Source organism: Odontomachus brunneus, unplaced genomic scaffold (assembly GCF_010583005.1).
Source record: "Odontomachus brunneus isolate Ranch 3 - 2012 unplaced genomic scaffold, Obru_v1 Obru_scaffold_029, whole genome shotgun sequence".
Taxonomy (NCBI): Eukaryota; Metazoa; Arthropoda; class Insecta; order Hymenoptera; family Formicidae; genus Odontomachus; species Odontomachus brunneus.
Window position 1 is genome coordinate 2,547,182 of NW_022639479.1, and position 20,257 is coordinate 2,567,438.

A 20,257-nucleotide genomic window follows, 5' to 3' on the forward strand; every position below is an offset into this window, starting at 1 on the left:
AGAGAGAGAGAGAGAGAGAGAGAGAGAGAGAGAGAGAGAGAGAGAGAAGGAGGGAGAAGGAGGGAGACAGACAAGGAGAGACAAGAAGACGCGCGCGAAACCATATATCCGAAAGCCAAACAACGTACAATTGTTCCGAAAGAACAAATAACTTTTTTCTTACCGCCGTGGAGATCGATTACCTCGAGGCATTTCTCGAAACGTATAAAATAATACGTAATAACGATCGCTATCATGAATAAAGAGAATAAAGTGTATATACGAAGCGTTATTTACTCAGAAGGATGAAAGCGAGGATAAAACGCATCTCGTCGGAATCTCTTCGACAGATGATGGGTGCAACGTTCGCTGTAATTTCGCACACCGCGTCCGGGAAGCGAATTTCCAAAACTCGCACATTTTCATGCCGAGAGAAACACACGTGTCACGTACCTGCAAACATTCAGAGACGCGCGATTTATTATTAACGCGATAATCTTCGTGCTAACGTGATAATTTTTCAAAGCCGCACACCGACATACCGCTGGCCGCCGAAATAAACGCGGTTCGTGCGTCGCGCGGATTATTTCGCGCGTATCAAAGTACAAAGCGAATTTTTTCATCAAATTCGCGGCCCTCGCTCGCACGCACGCATGCGCGCGCGCCCGCACGCGGGAGAGAAAATTCGCGGCAGATTTACGACGCGTGATCGCCAGGAATTTAGGTGGACGTCCGGTGGGTGCGCGGCACGTAATTATAACGACAGAGAGCGCGCGTGCCGGAAGTGTCGCATCTGGCGAGGCTTTATTGCCGGTTTTGACGATCGGCGAACGCGCCGTTATGGAAACTGCAGCCGCGGATTCATTCGTTTGATGGAACAATGTCGTCGTGGGTCCATTAAAACGGGGGAGGGAGGCTGCGCCAGCAGCTACGTTCAAAAAACAGCTCGGCCCGGCTCGATTCAACTCGGCAGTCCGGCTCGACTGGCACACAGTCGACCATTAGATTAATTACGACGCAAGCAGGTAACAGGCTGACGAGAGCTGCAGTCGACACGGCAGCGATGTCAACGAGATACTTATTGTCGGTAACGCACTCGCCGCAACGATCGCTCTCCGCCGTGGAAGCGAAGAAATTACCGGGTAACGACACGAATTTGCCGTCGCTAAACTTGTTGCTCGCCACTCGCGAGTCCGTTTCGAGAGACAGGTGGATAAAATGAGAGACAGAGAGAAAGAAAGGGGAAAGGGAAGAGGGAGAGAGGAGAAAAAGAGAGAAACACTAGGAATATAAAATACGACTGTAAAAAGCGCCGACGGCATTGGACGTCCGTGGGTTCAGAAAGAAAAATTTGTCTCTCGTTAATTTTGGGCGCAAAAGAGCGTCCGGAGGAGGGCGCGAGGAGGAGAGCATTTCCGCGTATCACACACGCGGCCGTGACAATTATACAATTTTAATGACATTTATGCGGCGGTGCGTTTGCAACATTGCGCGTAGACGCGCAACTATAATGTCGCGTCGGGTCTGTCTCGCGCCTGGTCGACAAAAAAAAAAAGAAAAAAGAAATAACCGGCAATGCGCGCGGCGGATGTTTGTCACGAAATTAATACGAAAACAAAAGGACTCGTTTCAGCGAGAAAATTTGCGTATTTTGAATTCGCATGTATCGCGCGATTCTTATGACATGAAATTCAGCCGCGTCCCTGTCGCTCTCGCTCTCGATCTCGTTCTCGTTCTCGTTCTCGTAAATGCGGTTATAACGATGGAAATGAAATCGCGCGGCTGCTGGAACATGTATGAGGATAGCCCTCTATACTTTTGCACACTGCGAGTCGCCATGACTCCTCCTCTCCGTGATCCACCACGGGGGTGGTGATAAGTGCTCGACGAAATTGTAGCGACTCGTGATTGCCGACAATTTATACGCGTCAGCCGGCAGATCTCGGCTAAGGTACCTTCCGGTAAATAGCTCGAGAGCCTAACATCTCGAGTAATGATGGAGAATTAGAAACTCAATTATACATCCACGCGGTGTGCCTTTAAGTGCAATAGCTTCGTAATTTTCCCCCCGGAATAATCCGCCGCATTCTATTTGCTCTGCCAGTCACGGCATCGCCTCGTTATGTACCTGCATTATATATTCTTTTGCCTACCGCGCAATTTATTTGGTACATAACTTTTTTCCCCGCGATCACGTAACACTGATGCACGCTTACCCGTTTTCGCCCCGATACGCACGCGCGTGTATGTGTGTGTGTGTGTGTGCGCGCGTGTTGCGAAGAGCGGTGTGTTTTTGGAAATTACGAGTATGTACGTGGCGCAGCACAAAAGTGGCTCTTGTTATTTTTCACGTATCATTCTTGCCGATCTGTTTGCTTGACCGTGATGTGCCACGAAGCGTATCCCGTGTAAAATTTTTTATTGCATTGCTTTTTGCGTTCTCTCTCATCCTGTACATTTCCACAACTTAAACAATGAAGAAATCAAAAATTTTGATTATTACATCATTACAAAGACTGTCTTAAATAAATTCCGTTTTAAACCTCAGCAAAACGTCAGTAAATAACCGTTGGTCTTGCCTCAAGATTCTTCATTAATATTCAAGTTCGATGGAAGCTGCGGATTCAACGTGGAATCGAAATTTCGATTCGGGATGTTACGAGTCTCTCTCTCTCTCCCTTTATTTCTATCCTTGTACGGCTTATCGAGGCCATGGATATCGATTCGTTAAAAAAATATGGATCAACGCGGTCACTCTGTCAGAAATAATGGAGCACATACCGTTAAACGAAAAAGGAAGAGAGAGCCACGGAAGCTATCGCAAGTTCCTTTCCTGTCAAAGAAAGTTTGTTACATATATGTGACAGTTTTACGTAACAGTCGCCGCGTGGTGCTCTGCATTTGTCATGATATGTCTGAAACTAGGAGTCGCGCGCACGAACGTAAAAGAAGGTGCGCCCTGTGTTTGTATACAAATAACGAGTACGAACGTAGTACGCGTGAAAGCGCGATAACACGTTATCGTTAGCATCGTATTCGCCGGATGCGAACGTATAAGCGCGCGCACGGATAACAGGCAATAATCTACGGCACGCCGATCGGCTATGCAACAAATATAATATTAATTTCTGGAGCTTTTTTCCCGCGGATTGAGTGCACGTAATCGAATCAAATCTTTATCTTCCGCCATCACGCGCGCGCGTGCAGTTTTCCGTTATTTAATATCCTTGATACTCATGCCGTGAATCCGTGAGTCCATTTCTAGTTAACTGCGCGACTACACAACTCCAAATTGTCTTTAGAATTTGATGCGTCTCGTATAACGGGCAGGACGCTTAATGGAATTTCCGAAATTCGTCGTGCAAGCGAAATCGCATTGTAGTCTAACCAATCAGCTATCGCGGCGCAATTCCGTGGAAAACTGGATCGTTAAACGACTGGTTATTCGGCGTGTAGAGCAGGTAGTTCCGTACAAAAATGTTTTCGCGAGTAAAAGCGACGGGTTAGTAACGCGGGAATTAATTGCGTGCGTAGTATATACCGAAGAGCGACGTGTGATCGAAAGAAGGATAAGTTAGTTTCGGGAGGGATTAATTCTGCAAATATCGCGCGAATAAGCACTTCCCTCCATTTTCGTTTTGCGGTTCGTTATTCAACTTCCACATTGCGTTATGTGTTTGTAATAAATAAAATATGTCTCCACAGTAATTTAATGTAACTCCAGACGAAATAAAATTTCTTTTTATACTATAAACATTCTTGAGCTCTTCTTGAAGATTGGTACAATTTAATCCTTCAAGTAGCTCTTAATTTTTTGCTATCACATTTGAGAATTTAATTCGCGTAGGAGAGACCGAGGTTAGTCAGATACCGGAGTAAATCGGCAAAACCGGTTATTTTTAGTATTTTTTTAACAAATTACGAAATTAAGCAAGTAAGACTTTTAAACATGTCAAAAATGGCTTTGAAATCTCTGCTTGCTTGATTCTGAAATCTGTTAAAGAATAATAGAAATAATCGATTTTGCCAACTTATTCCGGTAACCAAATAGTCGCGTTTCTTCTATATGTGCTATTTTAGTGGTATATCTTTCGTTGATTGCAACATTGAATTATATTATCTAATAACGAGATAACATTTTAAAAGAAAGAAGAGTACAGAGAAAGGTAGAGAGAGAAAAAAGGAGAAAGAGAGAGAGAGAGGGGACAGGATTTTAAATTAAATGAATAAAGTTGGCGTTTCTATAATAAAATTTTATAGTCATTGAATTCAATAATCGAAAGATGCACTGTTTATGGATCTGGCATAAATCGTTATTTGTAGAAGCGCGCGAACGGCCGTGTGTCGGCGATGATGCATGAGACACATGCCCCTATTAAAAACAATACGAGCTTCGAGTATCGAAAACCGTTGTTGACTCGATTTGGCGAAAAATGTGACTCACGCTCTCTCCCAAATAAACGATTCAATTGATTTATACAGTGGAACGATTTTCGTATTATTCGAAGTGGCGCACAACACCGATGGCGTTGTGACATCGGGACTGACAACAACGGAGACAAAATAATCCGAAACTGGCAGTCACGGGTCTTACAAATTAGCTGCCCCACACGCGCAAAACCGCGGTTTGTTGTGTATGTGCGGGCGAGTGCAAAGCTCTCCGCTGTTATGGCGCCCCGTCATCAAAGGGCACACTTTACGCGGCATTGCAAAAATTCCGCGAATGTTGCGAAACGCAGCATCGCGACGAGATGAAAACGGCCAGCGTGGAAAACATAAATGCGTGGCTGTGCTTCGAGCCGCTCCTATTGATTTTGTCTCCAATTTGCGACGCGTGTGTTATGTAAATGAAATTAATTAAACTAAGCACGACAGACGGAATGCTGCTGCACGACGCGTGCAACGATATTCGCGAGCTGCGATTCGCGGCGTTTACCGATTCGCCAGCTCGGCGAATTGTCAGCGAGAACGGCATCGCGGCGCGACACTTCACATTCGGCACCGCCGCCGATAACAACGATGACGACGACGACGACGAGCGACGCGGGATCGTGGCATCATGTTTACCTTCTTCTTTCTTACCTGTCCCGAAAGGGAAGCGGCGCGCGATCGATAATTGGATGAAGAGGCGCGCGCGCGAAATTGTGTCGTTACAGCGAAAGGAGCGAAAGTGGTAATTCACTCGTTTGCGCGGCAAACTAGTTGCTCTATATGTAAATCGCTTGTTCTATATGGAAATGTCCGCCTTTCCGCGTAAACGCGGCGATGTTACAACGTGCTCGCAATACACGCCGAAATCGCGGAGGTGCGCGCTCGCGAGCGCGCGCACAGCTCGCCGACGCGGCGCGACGGATCACGAATTCGCGATCGGGCACGAATCGCGATTATTCAGGCGGAGGCTGAAGGGTCGCGTCAAACACGTCGCCGATTGTTCCGCAAATAATTTGGCACGGGGCACTGGATTGACGGATATTAATTGTTTTCCCCATATTGATACGGGACGCCCCCGCGCGTCTCCCTACGCAAACGCTTCTCCTCCTCGTCCTCCATCCGTCGTTCTCGCAGTGCGGCGACCTCGCGCCGCAGCCTGGCGATGTGTCGCCCGTTGTTCCCCGACAATAATAGGAGTAATTAACGCACATCGTAAAAATCCGATGCGTGCTCGAGCTAAAAGAGTGACAAGACTTCAAAAGCGTGCCCGCAGCCTGGAGCTCGGCTCGCACACAAACTCACATCAGGACGGTGCGCTGCCGCGGCGCGTTAATCGGATGCGGGGCCGTTATTTCGAGAGGTCGTCGATCTATTTCTATTATTTCTCGTCCGGCGACGAGAGATCGAGTGCACGCAGGAGGGGGGAGGAGGTATATATCGGCGTAGACGTGATTTACGACGAGCATTGTATTTGCGGACGTTTATCTGATTCCATAAGTCGTTCTTACGTGAAACGAGTTTCTTGATTGGAGTTTACCTTCGTGCGGCTCGAGGAGGATATTTCCGTTTTACGTCCGGATATATATATATATATATATATATATATATATATATATATATATATATATATCGCACACAGCGAGTTCGGAGCTGCGTTAAAAACTCGTCTCATCGAGAGGGGACGCGAGGGGTAGGGAGACGATAAAATTTTGTTATTAAAAGGATCGCAGCGGGACGGACGCATATCGAAGGGGTACGTATCGTCGTCGATATAAATTTCCAATGAGATCTCCGATGGGGGCGACAGACGCGCGGGTAACTTTTGGTCATGAGTAGGATGCAAATACGCTCGTAACGCCCGGCGAAGATGTCACCCAAGCGGAAAGCAAGTCAGAATACAGCCAGTGACTGGCCCGGAATTTTAGTTACTGTCCACTGCTTGGCCAGTGTTGAGATCGTAATCGGTTTGGTCAATGCTTGTTGTTTTCACAGTAACTAGACGGTGCGAAAAGTTAGTTGCTTTCTATGCTGAGAGAAGAATATCGAATAAATGAGAAATAACAATAATATATCTACTCGTGCTGATATATACATCTATCTACATTGAGAGAAAAATTCTTCTCAAACGAGAAAATATATATTTTTCTAGAATTATTGCTTTTCATGAAAGCAATTGTTTATTTAAACAAAAAATATTTAAATTTACGTAAATACCATATGGGTAAATGTTATTACCCATTATGAATAGATATTTTTATGTTCCTCAGATTTTCTTCCCTCTGTGTACATAATTATTATGTATATTATCAATTTCTAACCAGTTTCTAGTCAATCTTCTTCTCTATACACTTCACTTCACTTCAAGAGAAAAATAATTTTGTTCTTTTAACAAAATCGTCGTTACTACTGCATATTCGTAGTGACAACTAAAAAATTTAGTAACTTTTAGTAAAATTTAGTAAAAAATTGACGTAACTAATTTTACAAATTACTCGTTATCAGAGCAGAAGTAGTTTCGTTGCCAGGATACAAAAAATTTGTTGAATGTATTTGTCCTAAGAATCATGTTAATTTGTTATCAATGCAAAATAATGTATCCTTAGCAAATTTGCTATTGGAGCAAAATTGTAATTGCTTATATAAATATATCATGGTTCTTACAGCAAAATAATTTGTAGATTCAGCAAATTATATCCAACAAATAGTGATTAGTAATCTTAGCAAATTTTTTTGCTGTTCATATAAAAACGAAAAGATTTTGCTAGACTAGTAGAACATTTACTGGGCCAGCAAATTATTTTTCTCCGTATTCTTAAACTTATTTTGCTTTAATTTTACTTTAACATTTTTAATTTCTTATTTTTAAATGGTATTAGTATATACGCGTTCTCGTAAGATGTTTCAATAAAAAATATATTACCTTAATTTTCTCTTTTTCTATCGAAAAAATTGAAAGGTTTAGCATTATATTTCTAACTACGGTCACATCACGGTAAATATCCACGGGCGGAGCTTAAACTAAGACGCGGTGGGGACGCGAGCGTCTGTCGGGAGTAAATTTTTCAGGATTTTCGGTTATTTACTGACTCGTTCCAGTCTTCCTTTGGGCGAGCAGTAGAGGAGCGAGATGGACAAGATGTCGCCGAGTAATACGCGCTCATTCTTCCTTGCAGTCGTTGGCGCCGAGTCACCTCGCAGAATTAGATCGACACAGAAGCAACGTTTAATACGTCAATCAGAATGAACGCGCGATCTCGTCCATCCCCGTGTGCGCGCGTGACCCGACAATTACGTAGAGCGTGTACAATCAGGCAACCTAAGAAAGCAGGTCTGACGAGGGGAAGTGCGACTTGTTCGTTTCTTCCTCTGAGTTCATAGCTCAGTCGACGGCGGCACGGGCGGACGAGGGCAATAAAATTCTAAATGAGACTCCGCGACGGAACATCGCGTTTAATTCCGCAGGCGCTCTCTCGGGGAGCATCGCGCATAACCGTTCCTCCACTCCGGCAGATGGAAAGCGAGTTCTAATCCGATCAGACTTTCTTTCTAGTCGTCGACGAATTGAATGCAATCACCGAGAACTAGCTCCCTCCTCCTCGGCGTTATAAGAGCATTTCACCTGCGCAAATACGCGCGTGCACCCGGAGAGATCCGCCGCCGAGAACTTCGCAAATTCGCCGGGGCGAACTTATGCGCACCGGGTTCGATCTCCGGTGCTGAAGGAGATGTGTAAAGATAGACAGACAGACGGCGAGGGAGGAAAGCACCGCGCGGGAAGTGGAGTGGCGAAAATGAGCGAGGATAGACTCATGGTATCAGGGATATCGTTCCAAGGTGAAAATGAAGGGGAACGGGGAGGGAAGGCCATCCCAACAAATAACAGTGCTTTCGTTTCGCGTAAATAATAACCGTTCTCGGGAAGAAGACGGCGCGACACGGTCGACGACGACGACGACGACGTCGGCGACGAATCGGGGGTTCCAAATCCCCCCGGTGAATAAGCGCGGACGTACGTAATCCCGTCACTAGCGCATTAACGATATGAAAGGAATATTGACTTACTGTCTCTGAAGTACGCGCCCCGGGTAATGGAGATTTACCGGCGGAGGATCTGGTTGACGACAACGGTAACGACGACGAGGAAGAAGACGACGAGGAAGAAGACGACGAGGATGAGGACGAGGACGATGTCGACATCGTCATCGTTCTCGTTCTTTAATATCGCGGGTAATATATTTTATGCTTGTGTGTGTGTATAAGGAGACGTCGAGAGCCCGACCGGGGAGAAACTTCGTTAATCGAGTCTACCTTCGGTCTAACGCGCAGACTCGGCTTCACCCGGGGATACCGGCCAGCGGCGGAGCCGGCGGGCGACGGATTTCCTATACTTTTTCATTATTCATGCAATTCGTAAATATTAAACGGGAGACGAATGCGTCCCGCTGTTATTAATACCCGACTCCATTTCGCGTGGATAATTTCCAGGGCGATGAGTTAGAAGTGTTTGGTGAAGAATCGCGAGTCGTGAGTAATGTATGTGTATGCGTGTGTGTGTGCGTACGTGTGGAGAGAATGCCGTAGAAATTTAAATTACCGCACTCTAATGTACGAAGCGTGCCGCAAATTTACATGAAGTTGCCTCACCGGGGTCGCCTTTAAAACGCTTCGACTCTCCGGGCTTGTAGAATTTCTTGCCGGGATAAATAACGCGAATCTGCGCGAGAGAGAACAATGGCGCGTGCCTTGCACGGCGAATAGATCTTTACAAAGGAACAGATTTATTTCCGGAAATAAGAATTGGGAAACTTAGGAGAAAAGCGTTTCAGGATGTTTCCGAAATGAACCGATAACATTCGTCCTGGCACCGCAGCTGTTTTAGTCATGTTGCAAAAGTGCAATTGCATTATTATTATTGAATTCAGTGACGTTTGGTAATACCAACAGCGAATCCAATATAATAGACTGCTAATCCGGACCGTCCGATCATAAATCCAAGGATCAACTGTGGGCCCTCGATGTCACGCTTATCAATCCAGGTGTATGGCGTACTTGCCAAATCTAATAATGACCTGTGAAGTGGTCTTTGTCCCCAGGGCAAATATAATCTGTGCTCCGGGGTGTTATATAATGCACGCAAGTCGAGCAGAGTGTAACTAATCCGTAAATGTTTATCAGTTAGTCGGCGATAGCTGTTTAAGCAGGTATCTGTATTCAGACGCGTTTCTAGGCGATGCCGTTGAAATATATAGGAGATTACTTCGTCGTCCTCTCCCCCTATCGCGCACGATTTTGTATCCGTATCTACCTGTTCGCGGCTTAAAGTCTACATATAAAATACCCCGAGACTGTCGCACGATACCTTTAGGGGCTTAGTCAAAGTCAGTAATTCTGAAATACGATAAAATCGGAACGCTTATTTATTAATAGAGTTTAAAGCGATATTATAGCATGTCGAACCTAATACTCAAATAAATAATGCGATGGTGGGCGTCTCAATCGTGACTCGCGTTGTTGAAAGTTGTGCGACCTTCAGAGTAACACACACATAAATACGCGACGAACATATAAACAGTCTCATCTCCGAATCTTCTAAATCAATTAGTACGTGTGTGAAATAAATTACGGTACTTCTCGTGCGCGCGATCATCATGGCGGGATCTTCGTGAGCAATGACGGTATCCTAATATTCCAAGAGTGACTACTACATCTTTGTTGTTATTGGATTCAAAAGAGAGATACACAGTAAAATCTCTTGTGTTAACTTTCCCGTCGCCCATAATTGACCTGACAGCGTTTGCATATTGGATCACTTTTATCGTGTAAAAAATTATTTTATAATCTGTTTTTTATAACAAAGCTGATAAATGAAAGAAAATACTTTCGGAAATAGTACATGGCTTTTCTAAAACAGTACTTTCGAAAACACAGAGAGAATTTTATAGTAAAAATTACTATATAGAATTTTGTAAGCGAGGAACACACAGGACCATATTTTGCAGTAATTTATCATGCTTTCATTTCACATGTGTTACTTATATTTCGAGAACTAAGAAAGAGAAAGAGAGAGAGAGAGAGAGAAATGTGCTATTAAACACACTATATTTCGCTATGTTTCTAGCAAAATCTGTTATGTTTTTAACAAAAGTCACTATATTCCTTAGCAAGACAGACCTTACTGATAGTCTATTTTATATGAAAAATAACTATAATATTCTCTCCGTGTATAATGTGTCAGGCATTAGTCTGTGTTGTCACTGTATGCATTGCATCCGACGGAAGGTTAAATCGATATGTATACTCTCGACTTGTCGAGGCCGAGCAACGTCTTTATCGTCGTAACTAATGAGAGAAATCATTTTTTGTTCCAGATTTGCCAGAGCTTGCGGACATTGCGAAGGCAGACGAAGTTCCAGTGGAAGCAAAATGCCGGAAGATCCGGTTCGGGCCGAAGGCAGGTTTATAAACTCATGTACTTCTCTTCGCGTAATCCTTCGCTGTCTAAAGCCAGTAATATTACCGTCAGAATGACTCGAGTTACCAAAGGGTGGATCCTTTCACATTTCTATGCGCAGATATTGCGCACTTATACGTTAAACCGAATCCCTGAATTTAACTAACCGAATGATTTGTTTTCTTTTTGCTTCAGATCTCACAGCAGAACGTGGCCGGCTCTGACCTCGGCAGCTCAGTGAGTGAAAACTCGAAAGAAAGAAACGGATATGTAAAATTTCAGGTGACACGGGGTTTTACAAAATTTCATTCAAATCAGCGCGACTTACATTACTCGTAGATTTTTGTATGTGTGTGTGTGTGTGTTGTAAAATAGAATTCACTGCTCTAGATAATTAAGAAAATAATTCCTCAAACGCCTGTATATGATTCAGTTATTATCTTTACTAAAAGTATATCTTTAAAAATATATAAATATAATGTTTTAGTTATTGACACTATAATTAATTGTTGTTGATCCAAGCTATAGAATCACAAAACTACTTAATGTAATCCCTTGACTATTCCGAGCAGAGTCCAATGACACGTTGGAATCGCGCTGTCGCGCACGGAATACGGATTACTTCTCTCGCTCTGATAGATTCGCGATCGTCGCGCGGTCATTGATACTTCCTAAATTACCACTTTCGTTTGGCGATATTTTTGTACGCGGCTGCACTCCTCAAGCATCGATACTCATCGCGCGTTTCAAAAGCGCCAGAATTTATCGTATAGTGATAGACATTCATTAAACCAACTCGTTGAATTCCGATTCCGTCTCCCGTTAAATTGAAGTCGCGGATACCATTCCGAGTTGAGCCAAAACTTTTCATTAATGCGCTCGTTAATTAGTTAAACGCCGTTAAACGTGGCTATTAATCGCGCCGCGAGTAAAGTGAAATGAGGTGAAGTGCAATCAACGTGGGTCGACGCGAAGGACGAAGGCTGGCCGCTGCGAACTTCCGGATGCGAAACGACGCAGTTCGGGATGCACCGACGATGAGTTCTGTGGGATCTGCTCGGACCTGAGCGGATCTCTGGACGTCGAGGGACATGACGATGGATTTCGAACGGTGTTGAAAATTCAACGCTCGCGGAGTGTCATACTATGTAGCGCATGTCTAATCGTAAATTGCATTGATTTCCGAAGGAGAAAGGAGCAACATTTATACCGTCGTTTAACACTTTATCAATGAAACATATATGTTTTCCCCACCATTAAAAATAATCTTACAACTACATAAGCAGCTTTCCCAACATTCGTAATATGAGCTATCGCTCTACTTATCACCGTTGGGAGGCAAATACATTGAGGGAAAAATTACCTTAAAATCAACAAATATTTCTTTAATGGGTGCCATTAACATATTTATTTAAATCTAAATTCTCTTTATTTAAACCAAATATTATTTACTTAAATCAGGTAAACAATATTTGATTTAAATAAAGAGAATTTAGATTTAAGTAAATATGTTAATAGCACCCAAAAAAATATTTGTTGATTTTAAGGTAATTTTTCCCTCAATGTATGCTCTCCCAAAACCTCAGTGAGACCCAGTGTCTCGGCTTTATTTCTTTGGCGTCAAACATAAAACTTCATTTTTCTGCTAAAACTACATTATATTAAAACTTTTAATGAAGTGAAAGCAAAGAAAAAATTGTACCATTAAAAAACAAAATTGGTAGCGAAAGGGTTAAACTTAGCATTCATAGTTGTAAATTTTTTACAGCCTTCGATCGAGAAGCTGTAATGAATTACAGTTTCGTATTCATGGGTCGTTATGCGGCTATCTGGGACTGCGGTCGCTTTGGGCACTCACGCATTGTAAGCGTCATTCTATCTTTCTCGTTCGTTACATGCGGGATTAAGAAGAATGATGCTTACAATGCGTAAGCGCTTAAAGCGAACGTAGCGAACGGATCAATATTTTCTGCAGTATGGAATAATATTAACGAATAATCAGTGATTCATGAAGCTACGGTTATTTGTCGAACGATAACAGCCTGCGACGTTAAATTGACCCCATGTCGAATAATTTAACTGTCCGTACCGAATATACAATATCCTAACGACATATTTTGGAACTTTAATAGAGTCCAGAATACAAAAAGGCAATTAAATTTTGCGCTCTTAGATACGTGAATACGTGTGCGTGTATACCAATTTGTCGTCTGTTACTGATTTTTACGAAAAGATAAAATCGGTATTCTTTAGACGAATATTACATTTAACTGTTCTTAATAGTATGATCAATTATTTGAATATTTATTTTAAACCAAACCGTTACGCAATTGTACACTGAGAGAGAAAATATCTAAAAAATAAAAAAAGCGTTTATTCAGGGGGTGGGTATTAATGACATATTTATTCATACGTTTATTTTTCACCGAGAAAACATTTTTTAACGAAAAAATATATATATTTTTTTAAAAGTTTCTCATGAAAGCGATTGTTTGCTTTACTTAATTCTATTTAAATCGAAGGATTTTTAAATTTCAGTAAATATATCATTAGTTCCCGCCGAATACATATTTTTTATTTTTTATATATTTCTTCTTCCAGTGTATGCTTGAAGCAGTTGACATTGAGATTTATTATTTTAAAGTAACAGTTAAAAATAAAATTTATTATTGGCAATCGATTTGTGTATATTTGGCAAGATCAGCCGATTGCTCAAGCGTACATAGTATCTACACATAAAGTAAAAATCGTAAGATGAAAATCTAAAAAGTAAAGGACAAAGTCGGCTGGACTGAGTATCAGCTGGTGAGAGAAGATCAACAAACGAACGACAGATCAGCATGTATGTTCGCATAAGTCAAGTCGCAGATCAGAGCGCGTGAAATTTAGCGCCACGTCATTGATCAACTTTGATCACTCGGAAACTGTCGTGACCTCGATGTCTCTCAGTCACGACTTCCGATACTGATTTATCTGTCGATCGTGCTATTAAAATGTCGTGGCTCTCGAGCATCCTGTACACACCAAATAGTCCGGTCGACAATCGGCGATCGCGCCCCGTCGAAGTATTTGCACCACGTGTCGAAGGATGCACGTCAGCATTTGGCACGAACTCGGCATTCCACAGGCACCGAGGCACGCCGGAGACCGTCGGCCACTAGAAATTCAACTCCTTTGTGCTGTCGTTCGAAATAAAGACGCGATTACGCCGTCGTCGAGAATCGGTTACGTAACACGGCCGGATAATAACGTTCGCGAACAACGTCCGAGAGGACAGCGAGACTTTGGGAAATGGGAAATCTCTCGAATCAGACAGCCTGTTGCGTAGCCGCTTTTCGGCTGCTTTAAATCACTAGTTGGTATCTGCGCGTAGTCCTGCCGCTCGAAGCGACATCATAGATAGCTACAAACATCGTTTAGATAGACACAGAGAGAGAGAGAGAGAGAGAGAGAGAATGCAAACATTGCAGTTCATATATTAATTAATATGCTGAGTAAATCATGCGCGCACACGCACTTTTTCCCCTCTCTCTCTCTCTCCTCTCTCTCTCTCTTCCTCTCTCTCTTTTCGAACAAAATAGATTTAAAATATTTTGCGCGATATGGAATGGTCGACTACTACCCAAAGCATAAAAATTTTCAAATGTTCGGTATATTCCATAAATATACAAATAGTATAACACCACAAAAATATAAATGGTATACACTAGAAAGAAACAATTTCATGTTTCCGATAAATTTAAAATAATACTATATAACTTCGTTATCGCAAATAAAACCTAAAGGCACTGATTTGCTGCAATCATAGCATTTTATTATATTTATGCACCATATTGTGTGCGAACGCTACAAGAAATTGACACCGTCTTATGGAATTACACGCGAGTATAAAACGTATAATTTTTACGTTTATGCAAACGCGAGTAGATACGCGAGTAGATTCGAGAAGCGAGAAGCGCGATTCAGGAAACGGAGGGTGTACGTGATATTTCTTCGGAATAGCGCATAATAGCGGACATTTAAATATTGTATGGAATAAATACGAGTCGCAAGAACGGGGAATTTGACGTAAATTCGCCGGGTTTGCGCGACTCTAACTCCTCCACCGCGGAGAAAATAGACTGCCAACGGTTATATCGGCCTGTTGAACAAGCGCCTATTTAAGAAACGAGTCTCAATGCAAATCCGCGGTACGTTCCCGGCGCGTCCGCCTCAAAGCGCGGTGCGCGCGCGTATCTGTCGCCGCATTTGGCACGAACTTCACATTCCTAGCCGGTAGAACACGGAAGACACTGCAGACTGGATCCCGTCCCTTTGTTCCCACGACGGAAACTTCATTATCTCGAGTTGTTACGAAGCACCCGTCAACGCGGGGGCGACTACCCCGGCCATAATTACATTCTAAATATTCCGCGCGCGTGAAAAGTTCGGAACTTTGTCTGCCACGCGAGCGGGAATCGCGACGGCAGGTGCTCGCTCGTTGAACATTCTCGTCTACTCAGCTGTTATCATCGCGGTTCAAATTCTATGAATATCGAATATAACCTCATCTCTCTCTCTCTCTCTTTCTCTCTCTCTCTCTCTCTCTCTCTCTCTCTCTCTCTCTCCTTATACGCGTATCGCCGTTATTGTCGTCGTTTTCACGTTCTTTGGTCGCAACAGCTCGTAATGGCCGCGCAGTTGCGCGAGGGGTTATTTCCGCAGGGCGCGATTATCCACGCGCGGAAGTTGCGCGTGCGCGCGTGCGGACCGACAATTACATTTAATTTCGGCGCGTCTACAAGACGATTATGATCATCCCAGAGGAGCCGGCACGTGCTCGACATTCCTGAAGGACATAACGCGCGAGGCTTGTCACGAACTAGTACTTGTCCCTCTGTGTGCAACCACGAGATAAACCTGATTACGCCGTAGCAGCGGCAGAGTGGTCCGGGCCGACACTGTTGGCCCATAGACACGTGGGCGCACATTCTCTCGTTTGTGGCCGGCTTACATACGTCGGCAACGAGAGCTCGTTTACACCATACTAATGAAGGATACGGCCGTCTCAACCGAAGAGAGAGGGGGTGGGAGAGAAGCAAAGAGAGAGAGAGAGAGAGAAATTCGCTAACGACTTATCCCGCGACGATCGCGCTCATTCGTATGCGCGACGATTGTACCCAGTCCAATTCTCCACGGGCAAGATGATGCGACGTATCGTAATTGGTAGTTTCTGCCTCTGCTTGAAATCCGTTCTCCGTTAACGAGAATCGCTCGTGCCCGTGTGGACGCGCGCTCGCGTACATTTGTGTTCCTCGGCGTCGCACGCGCGCGGAGGGATTCGCCGGCGCCGATAATATTACTCGCAGTACGAAGATTTCGCGAGAGATTTATTTATTCCGCCTGCGTTTACCAGCGTACCAACGCTCCCCGTAAATTCCTGCCCTCGTTTACAGCCGGAATATCGACCGTCCTCTTATCCGCGTTATTCATCATTCGGTTTATCCCGAACATCGCGAACTCTCACGACGAACATTCTCGCGACGAACTCCGCGCGAGAATACACACGTACACGCACGCGCGCACACACATTCAAAAACCACGAACACAGCCGCGCGGCAGATGTAACGCGTTTCGACGTAATGTCAGTCGTCGCCATTATAAACTCGTCTTAATTAACTCGTCGCGCGCGCGCCCGTGCGATGAGTAACTGGACTGCATACCGATGTCTCATAAGCATGCGGCAGGTATTCACCTGCTCATGAACGAGATACGCGTAAGACAACGAGGAACTATGTTTTCTCGGCGCTAATAGATTTGGAAGTGTATCTTGCAAGTAATTAACTGCCAAGTTTATCTTGCTATACGAACCCCACCCTGGGTTAATAGAGAAGTCCCTTATCAATATTTGGATTATGTACGCGATGAACTACAGTTGAAGACTGCTGTGAGTAATCTATAGCACGTAGTGGCAGATTAGCAGACAGATTTCTAATAAATTTCAAACACGTCCCGCTACATTTTGCACGATTTTATCCGTGCGGCCGGGTAAATCTCCCTCGAGCATTTTTCTTCGGCAATCGTGCGGATATCGACGAGCGTAACTTTGGGCGCCGCCAACGAATCAGCCAGAAGCACATTCTTGTAATTTGTAAATAGGTTTCCACGTGGCGAGCGTGCGGTCGTTTGTATCGGATTAATGGATCTGATCGTTCGTTCCGCAAGTAGCAAACGACTCGTAACGACGGCGGTAGTTTCCTTCGTGTACGTAAACACACTCCGAATCGTACAGAAGAAATAAATTCGCTTACCGATCGCGCCAGTACCTCGCTCCAATTTACGTTAGCGCGCTCTAATTACTCACCGGCGGACAACTATAAGGAAAAGAAGAGAGCCAACTATAAAGATGAGAACGAGGATAAGAGATAAGATAATTACAAAGAAAAGTACAAAAAGTAAGCGTTCTGTCCCGAAGAGAAATAGAGATTCGACGTGCTGGGACGCGAGAGTGGCCTAAATGCTTTCGCGATTTTCATGTCACACACATAGAGAGACAGCTGGAAACTAATACGCTGTCCAATTATTATTGTGTTATACGTATTGATGAGGATATTATGACCTCCCTCTGACAAATGGACATTGGTGATCTCGCATTTCGGGCTGTAATTAATACCTATATACGCGTAACATCAAAATAGAATTTCGGATTCACGACATCACCCGCGCGAAAATGTCGCGCGAGTCATCGAGTGAGTATAGTAAGTGGCTGCTAAAAATCAAACGGAAAATAATGCCCCTCCCACCACTCGCGCACGTACACTCAAGTGCTCATAAATCACATTATCCCATCGAGGTAGAAACGTGGGACGGATACGACCGAGTCGAGTCTACCGCTCTATACGTTCTACTGGCGGCATTTGCCAAATTTTCAGCGCGCGATTCGCGAGATGCGAATATTAAGGGCACGCATATATATGACATCCACCGTTCATAAACTCTCCGTCCATCGAATATGTATATACTCGGTGAGCTCTCCACGGGATGCATTATTTCACGGAGATCGCAGTCACTCTCTCTCTTTGTGAAAAGTCAGCAAATGCGAGCAGGATTTTCGTGAAATGCCGCGTCAGTAAGACCCCGGCGGAGCGTATTTCGCAATAAGTCCTCGATATATACGAGGAGGTATACACATATGTATTGCATCTGATTTCTATTCGTGTCTGCGAATAAGTCATATATTCTTCTGTTTATTTTTAAGAAAAATACGTTGATGTCACGCGCGAAAAAGAGATTGTATAATACAATTGATAAGTAATTAGTTTTGAGAGAGATAAATTACATTTAATGAAATTTATGAGAAAAAGAAAGAAGATCGATTTAAGTCCACGACTCATCGTATAGCCGCACTTTACGAGAACCGCAGCTTGCTGGGACTTTTCGATTTTTTATCTGTATAATAAGCAGTGTAAATTAGTGGCCATCCAATAACTAATGGAGTTGATCACTCATAAAGTCGCATTATCGACAAAGTCGTGATCGTTATTGTGCGCCCGTACTCGATAATTCGGGGACAGAGCGACGGAACGTTAATAGTAATTGCGTCGAGTCGCTATCGACGAGAAATATAGGAAAAAAATGTTTTTTTAGTCGCGAGAGTCTAAGTTGCGTCCAGCGAATACAATACAATCATTGAGTAAAAGTAATCTATGATTGACGTATTTGATGATAATGTAAATCACTAAATTATTAACGTCTCCTTCGTCTTCGTCTCCTCGACAGGAACAACAAAAAAAATATGGTTCGAATTGGGTTTAAATCATATTTTTTATTGTTCCAGTACGAAGATAGTAGTAGTAACATGTATATAAGATTATTATCACTAAAATTATAGTACGATTGTCTAAAAATGGTATAATATAACCATAATTTCTCTAGCAATTATTTCTCTATATGATTATAGTTACAAATACCAAACATTATGTATTAGACAAAAGAATAAGAGAAACTCATCGCAGGAGAGAAGTTTCGCTCACTTCCAGTCGGAGGTTTACGACAAACGCCACCAACAACAATCGAGAATCTACACGAAAAGCGAACAACGTTTATTAAATGGAAATCGATCGGTCGCTAGAACGCGCCTAGCGTTAAATTATTCAATTTAACTTAATCGCGCTAAATGGCATGTGCAATCGAATGTATTGCGTTTTCAAATTAAGTCGGAGCAAATAAAGAGACCGCGACTGTTCCTCTCTCTATTTCCGTCCTTCCCCCTTCTCTCTCTCTCTCTCTCTCTCTCTCTCTCTCTCTCTCTCTCTCTCTCGAGCGCGCGGTAGCGTAAACATTTATGTAATTATCCCCACGGTTTCTTTCGCGTTGAATCAGCAATACGATCGCAATGCGGAACCGGTGCAGTAGCATCGGTGGGTGGGCGGGCGGGTGGGTGCGCGGGGATAGTGGCTATCGCAAAGGGAAAATCGGAAAATTTCACCGGCGCGCAGCAGCCACCCCGGTAACCCTGATTAACCCGAGCCAGCGGAAAAGTCCGGGCTCGTGAGTGCTCGGCGCGGCTTATGGCTACCGATCTCTCTTTCTCCCTATCTCTGTCTCTCTTTCTCTCTTCCGACTCGTGACTTGGATTGTACAGGCGGCGATGGCGGCGCCCAACGAGAGTGCCCGTTTACACGAACTAATGGATTTCGCCGGCTACACGCGAGTAGGTAACGACGCGTCGTGTAACGATCCCGTCGGTTTCTTTCGTACAGCGGCGAATGATCGACCTAGATCGAAATAAAGGGTCGGCTAACGAGAGAGAGCGCTTTTCCTCTCGTCCTCTACCCGCGTTACTTTATACACCACCTGGAACGTGACGGGTATCCCTAACAATGCTCCTTTTTCCCCTCTTCGCTTCATCTCACCCTCTTCTCTGATTCGCGTCGATATTCGCGTCGGTAAACCGCCTCGTTTCCTCTGCCCGTCTATCTCTAGCTGGCGGAAGCAACAGATCTTTCCGCAGCGGGGGAGTTTTTCCTCGGAGAACGCGGCGAGGATGCAGCGTGAGTTGGGGCTGGCTTTGGTAAACTGGGTTGTCTTTCGCGTGTCTCGATACCATTTCGTTACCTTCCAATAAAGCGCCTCGCGCGGCCACAAGATTCACGATTTGTGCCAGTTTCATAATCGCGCCGAAAGTACTGTCTGCGGGGTATTTCATTGCGCGCCCCGGATCGCCGCCGCCAGGTAAAACGCAATTGAAATAATTACGCGCCGGAATGCACCGTATTTTTCCCGTATTTTCGTAATTACCGCGTCTGGTGGTCGTCGACTTTTTTGCATCGCGCCGCAAACTCGCTGTCGCAATTTCGAGTTCATAAAGATACACGATAGCGCGCTTTACGCGCAGAATTACTGCTACCTCATGTA

General features: G+C 44.0%; 2 protein-coding genes across 3 annotated transcripts in view; one reads left to right on the forward strand and one right to left on the reverse strand.

The window, feature by feature from the left end:
* Positions 1 to 11,211, forward strand: part of LOC116843048 — a 247,726-nt gene extending 236,515 nt beyond the window's left edge. The window contains exons 5-6 of the mRNA XM_032813060.1: positions 10,779 to 10,865; positions 11,057 to 11,211. Coding sequence (XP_032668951.1) covers positions 10,779 to 10,865; positions 11,057 to 11,085 — 116 coding nt within the window. The 3' untranslated portion in view covers positions 11,086 to 11,211. The remainder of the gene's footprint in view (positions 1 to 10,778; positions 10,866 to 11,056) is intronic.
* The window catches only part of LOC116843047 (zwei Ig domain protein zig-8), a 339,129-nt gene that overhangs the window by 282,834 nt on the left and 36,038 nt on the right, over positions 1 to 20,257 (reverse strand). The gene's annotated exons all lie outside the window — the stretch shown is intronic.